The sequence below is a fragment of the Vombatus ursinus genome, unplaced genomic scaffold (genome assembly GCF_900497805.2).
Source record: "Vombatus ursinus unplaced genomic scaffold, bare-nosed wombat genome assembly UNPS02014779.1, whole genome shotgun sequence".
Classification (NCBI taxonomy): domain Eukaryota; kingdom Metazoa; phylum Chordata; class Mammalia; order Diprotodontia; family Vombatidae; genus Vombatus; species Vombatus ursinus.
Window position 1 is genome coordinate 59,999,946 of NW_020954557.1, and position 15,733 is coordinate 60,015,678.

General features: G+C 38.3%; 1 protein-coding gene across 1 annotated transcript in view; it reads right to left on the reverse strand.

The window, feature by feature from the left end:
* Positions 1 to 271: 271 nt before the first annotated feature.
* The window catches only part of DAPL1 (death associated protein like 1), a 35,340-nt gene continuing 19,878 nt past the window's right edge, over positions 272 to 15,733 (reverse strand). Inside the window, exons 3-4 of the mRNA XM_027865710.1 lie at positions 10,882 to 10,942; positions 272 to 640 (exon numbers count right to left, since the gene is read on the reverse strand). Of these exons, the coding sequence (XP_027721511.1) occupies positions 524 to 640; positions 10,882 to 10,942 (178 nt within the window). The 3' untranslated portion in view covers positions 272 to 523. The remainder of the gene's footprint in view (positions 641 to 10,881; positions 10,943 to 15,733) is intronic.

Here is a 15,733-nt window from a genome sequence, read left to right on the forward strand (position 1 = left end):
GCCATGCAGACTCAAAGCTGACAGCAACTGAAGGGAGAAGAGGTATGCTCTCCCTGCCAATTCAAATAAAGCTTTACACCATCTTTGGCATGGGTAATGTAAGCTGCTAACTCACATCCTACAGCAAACTTCAGCATCATGGAACCTATAATGCCAGAGGAATAAATTTTCTATGGATCCTGAGCAAATGAGCTGATGTCACTGTAGTTCTCCCCAAGTCCTTGCATGATTTGAAGGTGAAGAAAAGTTGCAAAAATGACATAATCACATATTATAAGATAACAGCAGGAAAAAGTTTTATTAGAGAACAAAACTATGACATAAACCAAGATACACAGAAAAGCACTGAATTTACATTCACAAATACTTTGTTGTCCAAAGTCAAAAGGGAAGTTCCAAAACAACACTTTCTTTACCAAATATGTGTGCTTAAATCTGTGGAAAATTTTGTTCTTTTTTTTTTTTTAGGTGAGATACCTGTGAGTTTTACTGTCAGAGAGACATCTGTATTTTACTTCACAGCTCAGCATTTTCGAGGCTGTTGAATAATGTAGATTCTTTTTGGTGGGACAGTCTTTTCCAGGCCAGGTCTTGGCTTCCGATGAGCCACTTGGAGTGCAGCTGGAAATTTATGACTGATCTATAAACAAAAAGAACAAAAATTGATAAATATTTATTGTTCAGTTGTGTGCAACTCTTTGGAACAAAGAGCACAAAAAAGAACAAAAGGAACAAAAGAAAAATGAAATGAAAGAATGATCAGTACTGAGCTTTTCTATACCTTGGTCTTGGAAGAAAACTTTTTTGACCATAAAATGTTAAAACAGTAGAAAGCCGTCAGGTCACATGAACCGGCTCTGTTGAGCTTGACTGCATTCTCAGTAACTTCTCCTTGAGCCCATACCCCTTACAAGGGCTAGAGTATGTAAAAGTCTGGTTCTTCCCCATGACCTCTACCCCCATGTTACTTTTCTTAAAGACACAGATGACCAGTCATGCCAGAAATGAGTCACTTGCAGCATTAAAAAACATTATTGTAGTAACTTTGTGGCTGTGAGTCTTTATCTTTGAAAAGGGATGTGAAAACAGAAAAGAATTCTGAGAAGAAAAACCAGAATGGTGAGGATCTCTGAAGAAAGGTTAAGATAGTTTAGGTTATATAGTTAATGAAGAGGAAGTCAAAGGATAATTTAATAACTTAAGCATAAAGAAAATAACCATAAGAAGCTTGGTGGCCATCTCGAATAAAGAAAGAACTACAGGAAATGAGCTTGAGTGATAGTAACAAATTTAGGACAAAGAACTAGTTGGCAGTAGGAAATTCAACACTGGATCAACTAAGGGATATCACAGAATTTCCATCTTTAAAAATAGGATGTACCACCAATGGTGCCAAATAATTTAGATCAGCAGTTCTCCAACTTTTTGGTCTAAGGATCCCTTTATACTCTTAAAAACAATGGAAGATTCCCTCAAAAAGTTTTTTATTTTTGTGGGTTTATATCCATTGATACTTATCACATTAGAAATTAAAATATCTTATTATTATTATGAAAACAGTTTTGACCTCCTGAAGCTCCTGAAAGGGTCCCGGGGACCCCCAGTGCTTCCTGGAGCACACTTTGAGAACATTTCGAATTTAGGTGAAATTTTCTCTATTTATAAGAGCTATTTATTAAGAGACAATGTGGTATGGTAGAAAGAGCTCCAGACCTGGGGTCAAGTGAAATGGATTAAAATCCCACCTTTGGATACTTACTTCCTGTGTCACTTTGGACAAGTCACTTAACCCCAATGGCCTCAGTTTCCTCATCTGTAAAAAGAAGAGGTTCTACTAGATGGCTGTTGAGATCCTCCTAACTAGATCTATGACTTTGGAAGGAACCTTAAAGGTTACTTAGTCTAATCCTTCTTACAGCCTAGAGAACTTGGGTTAGAGCTCAGCTCTCCAGGTTCTTTTCAGTTGTAGGATTCCAAGCACCATAAATAAAATATTAATGGTGCCTAAGGGTACCTTCATCTCCCAGAAAGTAAGACATTCTCTAAATCTCAGGAAATTTCTATGGTAATCTTTATTGTAGAATTCCAAGTTGAAGAGGAAGGGGAGAAAAACTATTCTTTTTGGCTCTCAGTATTAAACTGCTTTGGAACCAAACCTTGAGAAGTTGTCTGGTGTATTTTGGGCCATTCAAAGTCATTGCAAACATATGGGTATCCTATCTCCTGGTGAATGTTTTTGTTTTTGGTTCTTGGCACACAGAGTTCTCTATCCTGGGAACTCAACTCAGAAAAAAAAAATAGTTTCCTCCCATTCTTAACAAATAAATCCCAAAGGACAAGTCCTTGCTGAATGTCAGCAGAATGGTTTTAATGCAACTGAGGGAAAAGCTGTGAATTTCTAGGACCTCTTGGCTTCCTTAAGGGGAAAAAAATCAAGACCAGCATTTTCATTATTCCAGTTGGGATCAATTATTATCAGAATAGTAATGTAATACCAGAGACTTGGAGTAACCTTAAGAAGTCACCTACTTTGGTTCACTCAGTGGCTAGGCTGAATGGTGTCTCTGCCATCAGAAATCCCTTTTGAATTAAATTTATATGGGGTTCAAGGAGTTATAAATAGGGAGACAATTCGACAGGTTATTCATCAGAAGCTTAGGTCCAACTTTTTTTTTTTTGGTCCAGATCTGTGACCTCATCAGTTTAAGGAGATCCAGGTATGAAAACTCCTTTCTCCAAGGTAGATTATCTACTCCACATTAATTAATAGCCTTAGAAAATTGCCTGAGAGGTAAAGTAATTTGGCCAGGGTCTCACAGCCAATGTCCATACTTGATCCCAGGTCTTCCTGATTATGAGGCTGACTCCCTATCACCAGACTGCCAAGGTCCAACTTGAGGTTAACAAAATTATTTTTAAAACAAACAAACCCCAAACCACACTTATGTAACTGAAATCTGGGCAGTTAGCCAGAGGGGAGGTGGTGCAACATGCAAGGGCTGAAAAAGAAAAAGGACCACAGGTAATATCATATGTAATTGTGGAGTTGGAAAAGGAGAAAGGAGGTGAGAGCTGACAGTTGGAAAGACAAAGAAGGAAAGAAGTGGAAAAAACACAATTTGGAAGCACATATTGTTTAATATCATCATAATAATTATTTTCCATTTGTTAAGCCCCAGTGTTATTTGGGAAACCTGTAAACTGGTAGGGATGGTTAAGTAGCTAAGGAAATGTTATTATAACACTATTCTACCCCTTATCTAGTGTGGAGCTTGCTCACTGTAAAAGCCAGGAGGCTGAGTCAGCTTCCTTGTGCCTCTATCAAGACAACAATATGACCTAATAGAGTTTGGAAAAAAGAAAAAAAAATCATTGGGTGTCAGAAGGAAGTGGAAATAGCTTCAGTTAGGAAAATAGTTTAATAGTCCTGAGCAGGTTTGCTAAGCTGAAGGATTTTTAATGCCAGATCTCCACTGGAAGGGGCACAGCAGGCTTCAGTGTTCCCTGTGCTATTTCCCACCTCATCTCCATTTTGGAATTGCTTGGAGGAGTCCAAGAAGAAGCTCAGGCTAGAACTAAATTGAATATAAATTAAGAAAACTATTATGAAGTAGTAAACAACAAGAGGGATAGGTTCAGAGAAACCTTAGAAAACTTGTATGATCTGATGCAGAATGAAGTGAGCAGAACCAGGAGAAAGAGTTTTACATTCATAACAATGTTAAAAGAAAAACCTTATTTTGAAAGGCTTAAGAACCCTGGTCAATGTAATGATCAACCAAAATTCCAGAGGACAAACGGTGAAACATGCTACCATCCTCCTGACACAGAGATGATAGATTCAAGATGGAGGATGAGACATAGGGCCCTTGACATGGCCAATGTGAGAATTTGTTTTGCTTAACTATGCACATTTGTTATAAGGGTCTTTTTCTTCCCACTTTTTTCAGTGGAAGTGGAGGGTGGAGGGAGAAAAAAATAAATATTTGATAAAAAAAAATAGAAGTCCAAAAAACAGATTAAAAAAATTTTTTTAAAGAACATAAATTAAAATGACCTACAAATGTGTTGGCAGAATGGAGCAGAGGCCAGAGAAGATCTATTTATTAAAGGCTGACTTAACAATAAGTACAGAGAATTTATGAACACATAACTCACAGAGAAAAAGGGTGTGTGTGTGTGTGTGTGTGTGTGTGTGTGTGTGTAGGCAGGATGTGTTTTTCAGCTGGTATTTGGCATCTAAACTTGTGGGAGCTCTGGATTTTTCATTATTACTCCTTGCAGAATAATAGCATTATTGGCAATTAAGGGTTTTTTTTCCTTCCCTGCCTGGGCTTAAGGTAAGACAATCTTGATTTTGGCAGCTAAGTTTATAAAGCAGAGATATACTTTTGACTCTACATGAAAAAGGAGTTCATGGTCAGAACTAAATGGATACCATTCAGCCTCTATGACAGGGGGGAATAGTATTGAAGTTTTAAAGTAAATCAATAGAAATTTTTTCAAAAATCAGAGTATGCCTGCATTTGAGGCTTAATAGTCTTAAACACATTAATAGAGAGCTTTAAGATTTATGGTTGCAGACAATGAGAGGCAGTCTCAGAGTTAGGAAGACCTAGGTTCAAATCTAACTCTGATACATGCTGTCTGGGTAACCAGGGTGCATCACTGAGTCCCTCAGTGCTCCTGGCAACTCTAAAACTAAGCTGCAAGCCAGCTTCAGAATCTGCTGTGGGAGAGGGAGTTTTCTCATGGGTAGCACCCTCCAATAAAGAAATCTAGGCCTAGGAAGAAACAAAACAAAATAAACAGCACAAAAATCCTCCAAAGGTTTTGGGGGAGAAAAAGCCTTTTGTAAGCCTCAAAGTGTTAGAAACATATGAACTATTGACCTAACCCTGTGTTTGGCTGTGTTTCGTGCGAGTGAGGTTGGGACCCATGATTTTATCCAGGTTGAAAATTCACAGTAAGGCACCTCCCTCCAGAGATGTAGCTCAGCAACACTTTTATAATGAATGGTCTTAGTTGCCCGGAGGCACCAAGAGGCTACGTTGTTTGGGGTAGCACTTGAACTCAGGTTTTCCTGCCTCCAAAGCTATGCGACCTCTCTGTTTATAACTAGCCTGTTCAAAGAGAAAATCGAAAAGAATAAAATTCTTTCTGGCTTTGGTTGTGAAAGCTGCTTTTGAGGTGTGGAGACCAGCACGGCTCTCCCCTTTTGAGCCCACATTTGGATGATAGTACCAGACAGCTCTTTCTTCCTACTCTTCTTTACAGGATGTTAACTTCAAAGTCTATAGTCGGCACTTCAATTTCCATACACGGTTAAGCAAAGTGCTTACAACAAAACATCCAGACAGAGTCAGTGAAACTCAAAGATACTCCCACGACAGGACCCTCACCTATAAGACAACAGAAAGCTTTCTCTTGAGAGCCTTCTGCCAATTCCATCTTACAAAGGACTCGCTGACCTTGCTGGTAACTTGGAAAATGGACACAACTTTAACCTTGATTCCACCCACAACCCTATATATGCCCAGAATGTATCTAACACTCTTTCTTTCTTTAAAAAAAATAAATTTGTTTATTTTTAACATCTTTAAAAAAAATTTTTGAGTTCTGAATTCTCTCCCCATCCATTGAGAAGTCAAGCAATATAATATCAATTATATAACACATTTAATTTCAAAGTAGATTGTTTAGGGTCATAGATCTAGAGGAAACTTTGGGGTCCCTTCATTTTACACAGGTGAAAAACTCATGAAGATTAAATGACCTGCCCAAGGTCACAGAAGTGGTGAGATTTAAACCCACACCTTCTGATTCTAGAATTAGTGTTCTTTCCAGCTGCTCCTGTCAATCACAAACAAGCTATTGAGTTAACAGATCAGGTATTATTATGCTCAGAATCTGATTCATGTTTTTATTTTCTTTAATAGATGAGGACCAGAGAATTTAGATGAGTTTTTCAAGGCAAAACAATAACAATAGCTAGCATTTCTATCATGTTTTAAGGATTGCAAAACACTTTACAAATATTATCTCATTTGATCCTGATCACCCTGTGAGGAAGGTGCTATTATCCCCATTTTTGCCAATGAGGAAACCAAGGCAGAAAGATGATAAATGTCTTACTCAGAATCACACAAGTGTCTAAGGCTAAATTTGAACTCAAGTCTCCTTGATTCCAGGTGTAGCCTGGATGTGCCACCTAGCATACAACTGGTAAATGAGGGAGATGGATTTAATTTCTAGACCAGTCATATACATACTCTCTGCCTAAAGAGATACATCGTCATTGTTGCTCATTCGTATCCAACTCTTTGTGACCCCATTTGGGGTTTTCTTGGCAAAGATACTGGAGTGGTTTGTCATTTCCTTTTCCAACTCATTTTACAGATGAGGAAACTGAGGCAAACAGGGTTAAGTGACTTGCCCATGGTCACAGAACTAGTAAGTGTCAGGCCAGATTTGAACTCACAAAGATGAATCTTCCTAAGTCCAAGCCTGGCACTCTACCCATTGTACCACCTAGCTGCTTAGGTATGAAGATATAACTAATTCTAAAGGCTGGGAGATAAAGTCATACAATCAAATGGCTAGAGACATGATTTAGGATTCCTCTCTTCATGAATCTGGATTCCTCGCTTCATGGTACTAGTTGCTTCCTACTACAAGGGGTGATAGTATAAGTCTACTCCACCCTCATCTTTTAGGGATGTACTGATGATATCCATGAGAAGGTGAAATAAGGTCTGTAAAGTTTATACAGCATGGGGTAGTGGAAAAAATACTATGCACAGAATCAAAGGCTTTACCCCTTACTAGTTAGCTTTACCCCTTACTAGACCACAGAAGAGCAAGTTACTTAACCTGAGACTCAGTTTCCTTATCTACAAAATAGGGATAAACACACTTGTACTATCTAACTGACAAAATCATAGTGTGGAAATACTTTGGGAAACAACACAATAAATATAATAATAAAGTATATCAAGTGTCTCAAAAATAAACAATATTCTAAACAAGCATTTTGGTTGTGTGCATTTTTTGAAAACAATTTGCATTTGTTTATGCTTACAAATGGAAGTGGAGCCAGGGTTTCATAAGTTTAAATCCACAAAAATAAATTGTCACAAGTTTAGATTCACAAATTTGAATGTCATTAATTTAAATTCTGCAAAAAAAAAAACCCTTTCCACCACCCAAATTAAACAAAAAAAGATTTAGAAGGAGCCATTTGGCCTTTTGTTCTTTGCAAAATGAATGGGTCTACAGAGAGTGAGGGTAAGGTCAGTAATTGGGTGAGCATGTGAGGGATTTCTTAAATATGGATATAATTCCAACCTGTATCCAACCCCTTGGCAGAAGTCTTTATAGACTTATTTTGTATGTTATTCCTCACAAATTTAAAATCCTAGGTGAATTTTGGAGTGAGGCTGGTATGATTGAGTACAATAGATTAAATATGTTTATATGATCCTCGTTCCTTCTTTCCAGGAACTCTTAGAAAGGCCTACTGGAATCCTGGGATTCTATGGAACAAAACTTGAAAATGATGCCTTAGATTTAAGTCCTAAAGTAAACATGCAAATGAGCATGAGCACTAGGACTAGGGCTGGAAGAAAGTAAAGCAATGGAAAAGGAATAATCTTAATGATGATCAGAAATATAACTCACTGCTCTGGATTGCCTTTCTTCAAGTACATTTAATGACAATCAATGCGGAAAAGCTAGTAACAGTAGTTCTAGAGGCTGACAAGGGCAGCCTTATATAGATAGAGTGTCAGGCATGGAGTTAGAAAGACTCATCTTCCTGAGTTAGGCACTGGCTAGCTGCATTACCCTGGACAAGTCACTTAACTCTGTTTGCCTCAGTTTCCTCATCTGTAAAGTGAGCTGGAGAAGGAAATGGCAAACCGCTCCACTATCTTTGCCAAGAAAACCCCAAATGGGATCAGGAAGAGTCAGACACAACTGGAAATGACCGAACAAAGATGCTGATAAAAGACTTTTATGTGTTGTCTTCCCCCATTAGAATGTAAGCTCCTTGAGAGCAGGGACTTTCTTCTTGTCTTCGTATTCCTAGCACTTAGAAGCAAGTGCTTAATAAATGCTTGATTGTTTAATAAATGTGTGACTGCTTTACATGCATTATCTAATTTGAGTTTTGTAAACAACACTGTAAGTATTATAGAAATTATTATCCTAATTTTACAGATGAAGAAACTAAGGCTTAGAAAGTTTAAATGGCTTTCTCTTGGTCACACAGCTGGTTAGTTTCAGAGGCAGAATCTGAATCCAGGTCTTTCTGACTGCCCTGAATCCACTGCACCACGCTAAAAAGACAGTCAGTGAGCAGAGAAAAGGAAGCATGATCAGAAGTGGAAATAAAGGCTATGTTGCTTACACAGGACCTGTGCAACTCTGTGCTACTGGGAAAGGAATGAGGAATGTGTGACATGGCAAATAAGAATAATTGCTGTCTTAAAATATTTGAAGGGCTGTGGTACAGAAGAGGGAGTCGGCTTATTTTGCTCCAGAGAGCAGGACCAGAAACAATGGGTGGAAATTGCCGAAAGGCAGATTTCCAATTGATAGAAGGATATACCGGCTCTCACTTGGAGTGGTCCAAAAGTAGAATGGATTATATTACAATCACTAAAGTGACTGGGCACTTGATGACCAATCACCATTCCTCTCTTTGTTACAAGAGAGATTCCTGATCAGGTTTAGGTTGCACCAGATGACCTCTGAAGACCCGCACAGCTTAGAAATTCAGTGGTTCTATTTGAGGGATCTGAATGAGTTGTCAGAATTGGAAGGCTGTTCTTTGTATCCACAGCCTATGTTTTTCTCCTTTTAATATTCCAGATGGTGTTAGCACATTTTCATTTTACTGATATAGGAAGAAAAAATACCAAATCCAGAACAAAACAAGTGAACAGACCTAGAAATCATAGCCAATAAATAGACAGTGTTACAGAGGGGAGCAGGGAGATGGAGCAGTGGAGGCTCATTTCATTCAATTTGACAGCAGTATCTTGCAGACCTCCTATTTAGGCCTCTTGCCATTGGTTCATGGAAATCATAGTGCTTTTGACAAGGAAGGAGAGCAGAGTTACTATAGGTCTTCCTTGTAATAAGCTTGAGAAGCCTTCTTTAGTTTCTCCCTCTTGGCACATTGAATTGATGACAAATGTAAGAACATCAGGAGATGTTCTCATCAACATCTGGAATATAGTTATTTAGGATTAAAGATTTAGAACAAGAAGGGACCCTAAAAGACCTTAAGTCCAACTCTCTCATTTCATGCATGAGGAAACTGAAGCCTAGAGTGGTCATAGCAACACCATAGCAAGTGGAAGAGCCAGCATTGGAGCCCTGGTCTTCTTACTTTTAGGGTAGCTAGGTGGTGCAGTGGATAGAGCACTGGGCCTAGGAAGACCTGAGTTCAAATCTGACCTCAGATACTTATTAGCTGTGTGACCTTAGGCATGTCACTTAGCACCTTTTGCCTCAGTTTCCTCATCTGGAAAATGACCTGGAGAACAAAACCATTCCAGTATCTTTGCCGAGAAAACTCCAAATGGGGTCACAAAGAGTTGGACATGAGTAAACAACTTGTTACTTCAGTGTCTATGCAATTTCCACTATACACTTTGCAGGAGTGTGGTAAGGAACACTTAACCGCCAACATCTAAAAATATTAATACCAGCTAACATTTATATGGAATTTACCGTGTGCCAGGAATTTGTGCTGAGTGCTTTACAATTATTATCTCATTTGATTATCACAATAACCTTGGGAGATAGGTACCATTATTATCCCCATTTTGCAAATGAGGAAACTGAGGCAAACAGATTAAGTGATTTGCCCAGAGTCATACAGCTAGTCAGCGTCCGAGGCTTCATTCGAACTCAGATCTTGATTGATACCAGGCTCAGCCTCTCTATCTGCTGTGTGCCACTTACCTGTCCATACAAGACTTATTTTGTCAGGTAAGAGTTTGTGAAGGTCCTTGGAGGAACTATAGGATATCAAAATAAGTCCATTGTACAAGCCTCAAATTGACCTGAGCTGGGTCACTCCCCCAATCCAGATCCCCAGATGTCATCCCATCCTCAATCCGCAGCTCAGATTTTCCTTTCTGCAGTGAATTTGGAAAGCAGTTTATGTTGCCAAGAAGATCAGGAGAAAAAAATTGCTTGATTTCTAGGGGGCAAAGAAACTACTTTTTCTTTCTTTTAAAAAAGCCTAATATTCTTAGGAATGAATTTGGGTTGTAGAGGGACAGTTTTGTGAGGTCTGCTGCATGATTTTTTGCTTTTGCTTCCAGTTCTATTTTCAAAGGGATTTATTAAACATCCACCTTTGGAACATTGCTTTGAAAAGTGATATCTCTTAGCCAAAACATTCTGCACTCCATTGTCATTGATGGAGAATGACTTCTTTTCCAAGAGCTGATTCCTTTGTTAGGCATGGCTATCAATTTTGGTGCCTGGAGACAAATAGTGCAAAACATTCTCCAAATCAACTGTTTTGTCTGTTTGTTTGAATACATATTTAGGGGAGGGAAATAAGAGACCTTGGGACACAAGTGCCAATGGACAAAGAAAGGAAATCAGGCAAGGCCAAGTCAGAGCTCATCTGAGGTACAACTAAGAGACAGTATGAGGACCACATGGTAGTTTTCAGTTTTAACTGTCTTACTAAGTAGAGGCTAAACTCAGTTGTTTCTAGATGCTGAAGAAGTATATATGCTATAGGCTTCCTCTAATTTTTGGTGGCCTGGGCAAAAGTCCCAATTGTCCTGTCCTAGTTACGGCTCTGAGGTAAATGTTTTTGTCTCTCTGTGTATATTCCTCACCCATACTTACCTTCTCTAGAGTATCATTCAATATCACCATACTTTGCATTTTAGCAACATTGGCAAGAGCACTGTGAAGACAAAAAAGAAATTTCGTGTGAGATTTTGGCCTCCTTCCTTCCCCCTCTAAAACATTCACGTATGGTATGTGGACTGCATTTTCTACTTTGGCCATGCCTGACACAACTTTCTGCTTTCCAACCTAGCCGGTGCAGTGAAGAGAGAGCATTGGCCCTGGAGTCAGAAGGACTTGAGTTCAAATTCTGACTCAGATATTCACTAGTTGCTTGACTCTAGCCAAATCACTTAACCTCTGTCTGCCTCAGTTTCCTCAACTGTAAAATGGGGATGATAGTACCACCTACCTTGTGATATTGTAAGGATCAAATGAGATATTTGTAAAGTGCTTAGCACAGTGCCTGGCACATAGTAGGTGCTGTATAGATATTCATTTCCTTCCTTCTTTCCATGGCTACAAGGCTCTAGATCTTGGCGGCCAGGTAGCTGGCCAAGCTTTGTAGGCAGAATTTTGGGCCATAGGGCAGTTTGTCATATTACATCCAAGTGTGAGCTGACGGTACAATTTCCTGAGGGAGACCATGCATTTGACATCTGAAGGGCTCATATTTGTTTGCCCAGTCACTAGGATTAAAGACAATGATTTATTGCATTCAGTTATTTATTTACTCTGAAGCACTCTCCATTTTTTTTAAAAGGCAATTTTCCTAGAAAATGTAATGAGAGTTGTTCACCCACGAAAATGCTGCGTTGGAGTGATTAAAGACATTCATTCCAGAAGTGAAGGTAAGCTACTGACATGCTGCTCAGGTTTCCCGACCAATTCCAGCTTGTTAATAATCATCGTTCGTGTAGTTTAGCTGGTAAGGTATATTTCAGTTACCATTTTCTTTCTCATTTCAATATTTCTGTAGCATAAGACAGTATTAATATTGTGCCTCCATCTTCTCGAGGCCCATAGAAAGGAATGATCTGGACCCTGAGAGCAGAGGAATATTCAGACAGCATGGGGTTTCCAAGATACTGAGATTTCTGGGCCTATACAGGAGCCTGTTGGAGTCAGCTGCAACTGAGCTGATGGTTACATTTCCAATGTGAGCATTCATATTTTATAAACTGGCAAGCACTACAAATGGGAGCTTGATTTATTCTCTTATTGATTGTCTAGATTTAAGAAAGTGATGGAGAAAATGTTAATAAGGCATATTAGATTTAAAGGTGTGTCCTGTCTACACTTTATATACATTTTTTTTTGCAGAGAGCAGGTCATCAAATATTTCCTTGCACAGACCCAAGGTTTGTTTTACAAGAAGACAATAATAATAATTAGAATTTTTAGTGATTTAAGGTTTGCAAAGCACTTTACACACGATTATCTCATTTGGCCCTCACAACAGTCCCGAAAAGTAGGTTCTCTTATTATTCCCATTTTACAGATAAGGAAACTGAGATACTAAGGGGTTAAGCAACTTATCCAGAGTCACATAGCTAGTAAGTTTCTGAGGCTAAATTCAAACTCAGGCCTTCCTGACTCCAGTTCTAGCACTCTATGTACTGTGCCACCTAGCTGCCTAGAAGCAACCTGGTATCATAGAGAAAAAAAATTGTATACATATATGTACACACACACACATATATACACAGACATATACATATACACACATACATATTCCAAAATTTAGAAAAAGGAAAACATACTCTTAAAAAATTATATATTTTAAGCATTTAAAATGTATATCTTAAGACTGAAATATGTAAAAATAAGCTAATACAATATTATATTTACAAATATATTTCAAAATTGTAAAAAGAAAATCTGGATTCAGAAAATGAAACAATGAAACTGGCTATAGAACAGATAAACTATAGTAAATATAAAACTAAAAAAAAGAATTTGAGGAAAGACAAGTATTAAGTTTTAAAAATCTTGGTGAAATAACGTATTTTCCCAAATAACATGAGAATAGTAGTTTCACATATTAGCTATAACCACACAGCAAAAGAATGACCAAATAAAGAAAAAGGCTACAATTATGAGTTTATAATGGGCAATTTCTAGTTGTCACGTTGTTCAGTCGTGTCTGACTCTTCGTGACCCCATTTGGAGTTTTCTTGGCAGAGATACTGGAGTGGTTTGCCATTTCCTTCTCCACTTCATTTTCCAGATGAGGAAACTGAGGCAAACAGGGTTAAGTGACTTGCCCCAGGTCACACAGCTAGTAAGGGTCTGAGGCTGGATTTGAACTCAAAAAGATGAGTCCTCCTAAATCCAGGCCTGGCACTCTGTGCACCTAGCTGCCCTGATACAGTGTGATATAGTAGAAACAACATTGGCTCTGGAGTGAGAAGATCTGGGCTCAGATCCGACTTCTGTTGTTTATTGCATATGCGACCTTGGGCAAGTCACTTAATCTCTCTAGGCCTCAGTTTCCTTCTCTGTAAAAATAAGGGGAGGAGGGGCAGACTGAATTAACTCTAAGGTCTTTTCCAAATCTAAATCTGTGATCCAATTTACTAATCAGCAATCGGGGTGTGTGTGTGTGAACATATAAAATGATTATTTAGGTATCTGTAAGTACTGTTTATATTCTCTACATAGATTTCAAAGAGAGAAGCATTTCCTTCTTTTGGATTAGTTAAAATCTCTTCAATTGTTAAGCAGCCTCAGCCCTTGGGTAAGGACCAAAATCCGGGGGAATCAAAGCTTCTAGCCATTCTGAAGGAGGTGCCAGGAGATAAGCTTGAGGACAAATAAGGGAGGTGCCAGAAACGGAGCCAGGATCAACAAGAGATTCAATAAAGAAAAATAAGGAAATGTTTGTGCTGCAGTTGGGTCACCGGAATGGAGGGATACCCAGGCAGTGTTCCAGCAGGACTAGACAACAGCAATGAGTTTGCACTGCTGGGTGTCAAGGGGGCTTCAGATTTCATCCATACCTTTTGGTCTCTTTGACTCAGTTGCCTGGGATTTATTAATTTTTTTAAAAATTAATTTATTCTTTTCTTACATTCCCAAAGTATCCCAGATACCCCTCCCCGTCTTCATCCCCAAGAGCCATCCCATATGGCAAATGGGGGTTGGGCTTTTTTTTTAAGAGAGGAAAAAAAAAGTCAGCACAACTGATTGATGCATTGAGAAAGTCCAAAAACATGGGCATGTGTAACAACCGTGGATCTCTCACAAACAGAAAGGGTAGGTTGGGGGGTGTCTTCTCATATCTCCTCATTCATATCCCACTTGTTATTTTTTAAAATTTTTAAAATTGTTTCCCAATTGTATGTAAAAACAATTTTTAACGTTCATTTTTTAAAAATTTAAGTTCCAAATTCTCTCCCTTTCTTCTTCCTCTCCTCTTCGATAAGTAATTTGATATAGATTATACATTTGCAATTAAGTAAAACACATTTCCATATTATTCGTGTTGTTAAAAAAAAACAACAAAAGCAACCACAGACCAACAAAAAAAAAAACCTCACAAAAAAATAAAGTGAAAAATAGTATGCTTCAATCTGCATTTGGACTCCATAAATTCTTCCTATGAAGGTGGTTAGAATTTTTTCATCATGAGTCCTTTGGAATCATACAGGATCATCGTAGTGCTGAGAAGAGCTAAATCATTCACAGTTGATCATCGTACAATATTACTGTATGCAGTGTTCTCCTGGTTCTTCTCACTTCACTTTGCATCAGTTCACATAAATCTTTTCAGCTCTTTCTGAAAGCATCCTGCTTGTCATTTCTTATAGCACAGGAGTAGTCCATCACAATCACACATAATAACTTTTCTAGCCATTTCCCAATTGATGGGAATTGATCCCCTCAGTTTCCAATTCTTTGTTACCACAAAAAGAGCTACTGTAAATATTTTTGTACATAAATGTCCTTTCTCTTCCACTCCCCCCTTTTTAAAAAAATCTCTTTGGGATACAGACCTAGTAGTGGCATTGCTGCATCAAAGGGTATGCATGGTTTTATAGCCCTTTGGGCATAGCTCTAAATTGCTCTCCAGAATGGTTGGATCAGCTCACAACTCCACCAACAGTGTACTGGTGTCCCAATTTTCCCACATCCTCTCTAACACATTTTCCTTTTCTTTATATTAGTCAATCTGATAGGTGTGAGGTGGTACCTCAGAGCTGTTTCAATTTGCATTACTCTAATCAATAGTGATTTAGAGTATTTTTTTTTTTTTTGCTTAGGCATTTGGGGTTAAGTGACTTGCCCAGGGTCACACAGCTAATAAGTGTTAAGTGTTTGGTCTGAGGCCGGATTTGAACTCAGGTCCTCCTGACTTCAGGGCCGGTGCTCTATCCACTGTTCCACCTAGCTGCCCCTAGAGTATTTTTTAATATGACTTTAGATAGCTTTGATATCTTTGCCTGAAAACTGCCTGTTCATATCCTTTGACCATTTATCAATTGGGGAATGATTTGCATTCTTATAAATTTGATGCAGTTCTCTATGTATTTGAGAAAAGAGGCCTTTATCCCCACTTGTTCTTTATAATTTTGTTATATATATATCTGTATAAAACTTTTTTGTGATATATATGTAACTTTTTGGTGTGTTGTTTCAATTTAAATTGTAGCCACTGTGCATAGCGTTTTCTTTGCTCTGCTTCCTTCATATAGATCTTTCCATGCTTCATTATATTCATCACATACATTATTTCTTAGTGTCTTAATTATTTTTCTCAAAAGGTCTCTCTTAAGAACTTTGGAAATGATTGTGTACCATGGGAGATGCTGGCACAGGACCACCCATTGTGGCATGGTCACATCAGAGAAGGTGCTGTGCTCTATGAATAAAGCAGAGTTGAAGTAGCTCAAAAGAAATGCAAGCT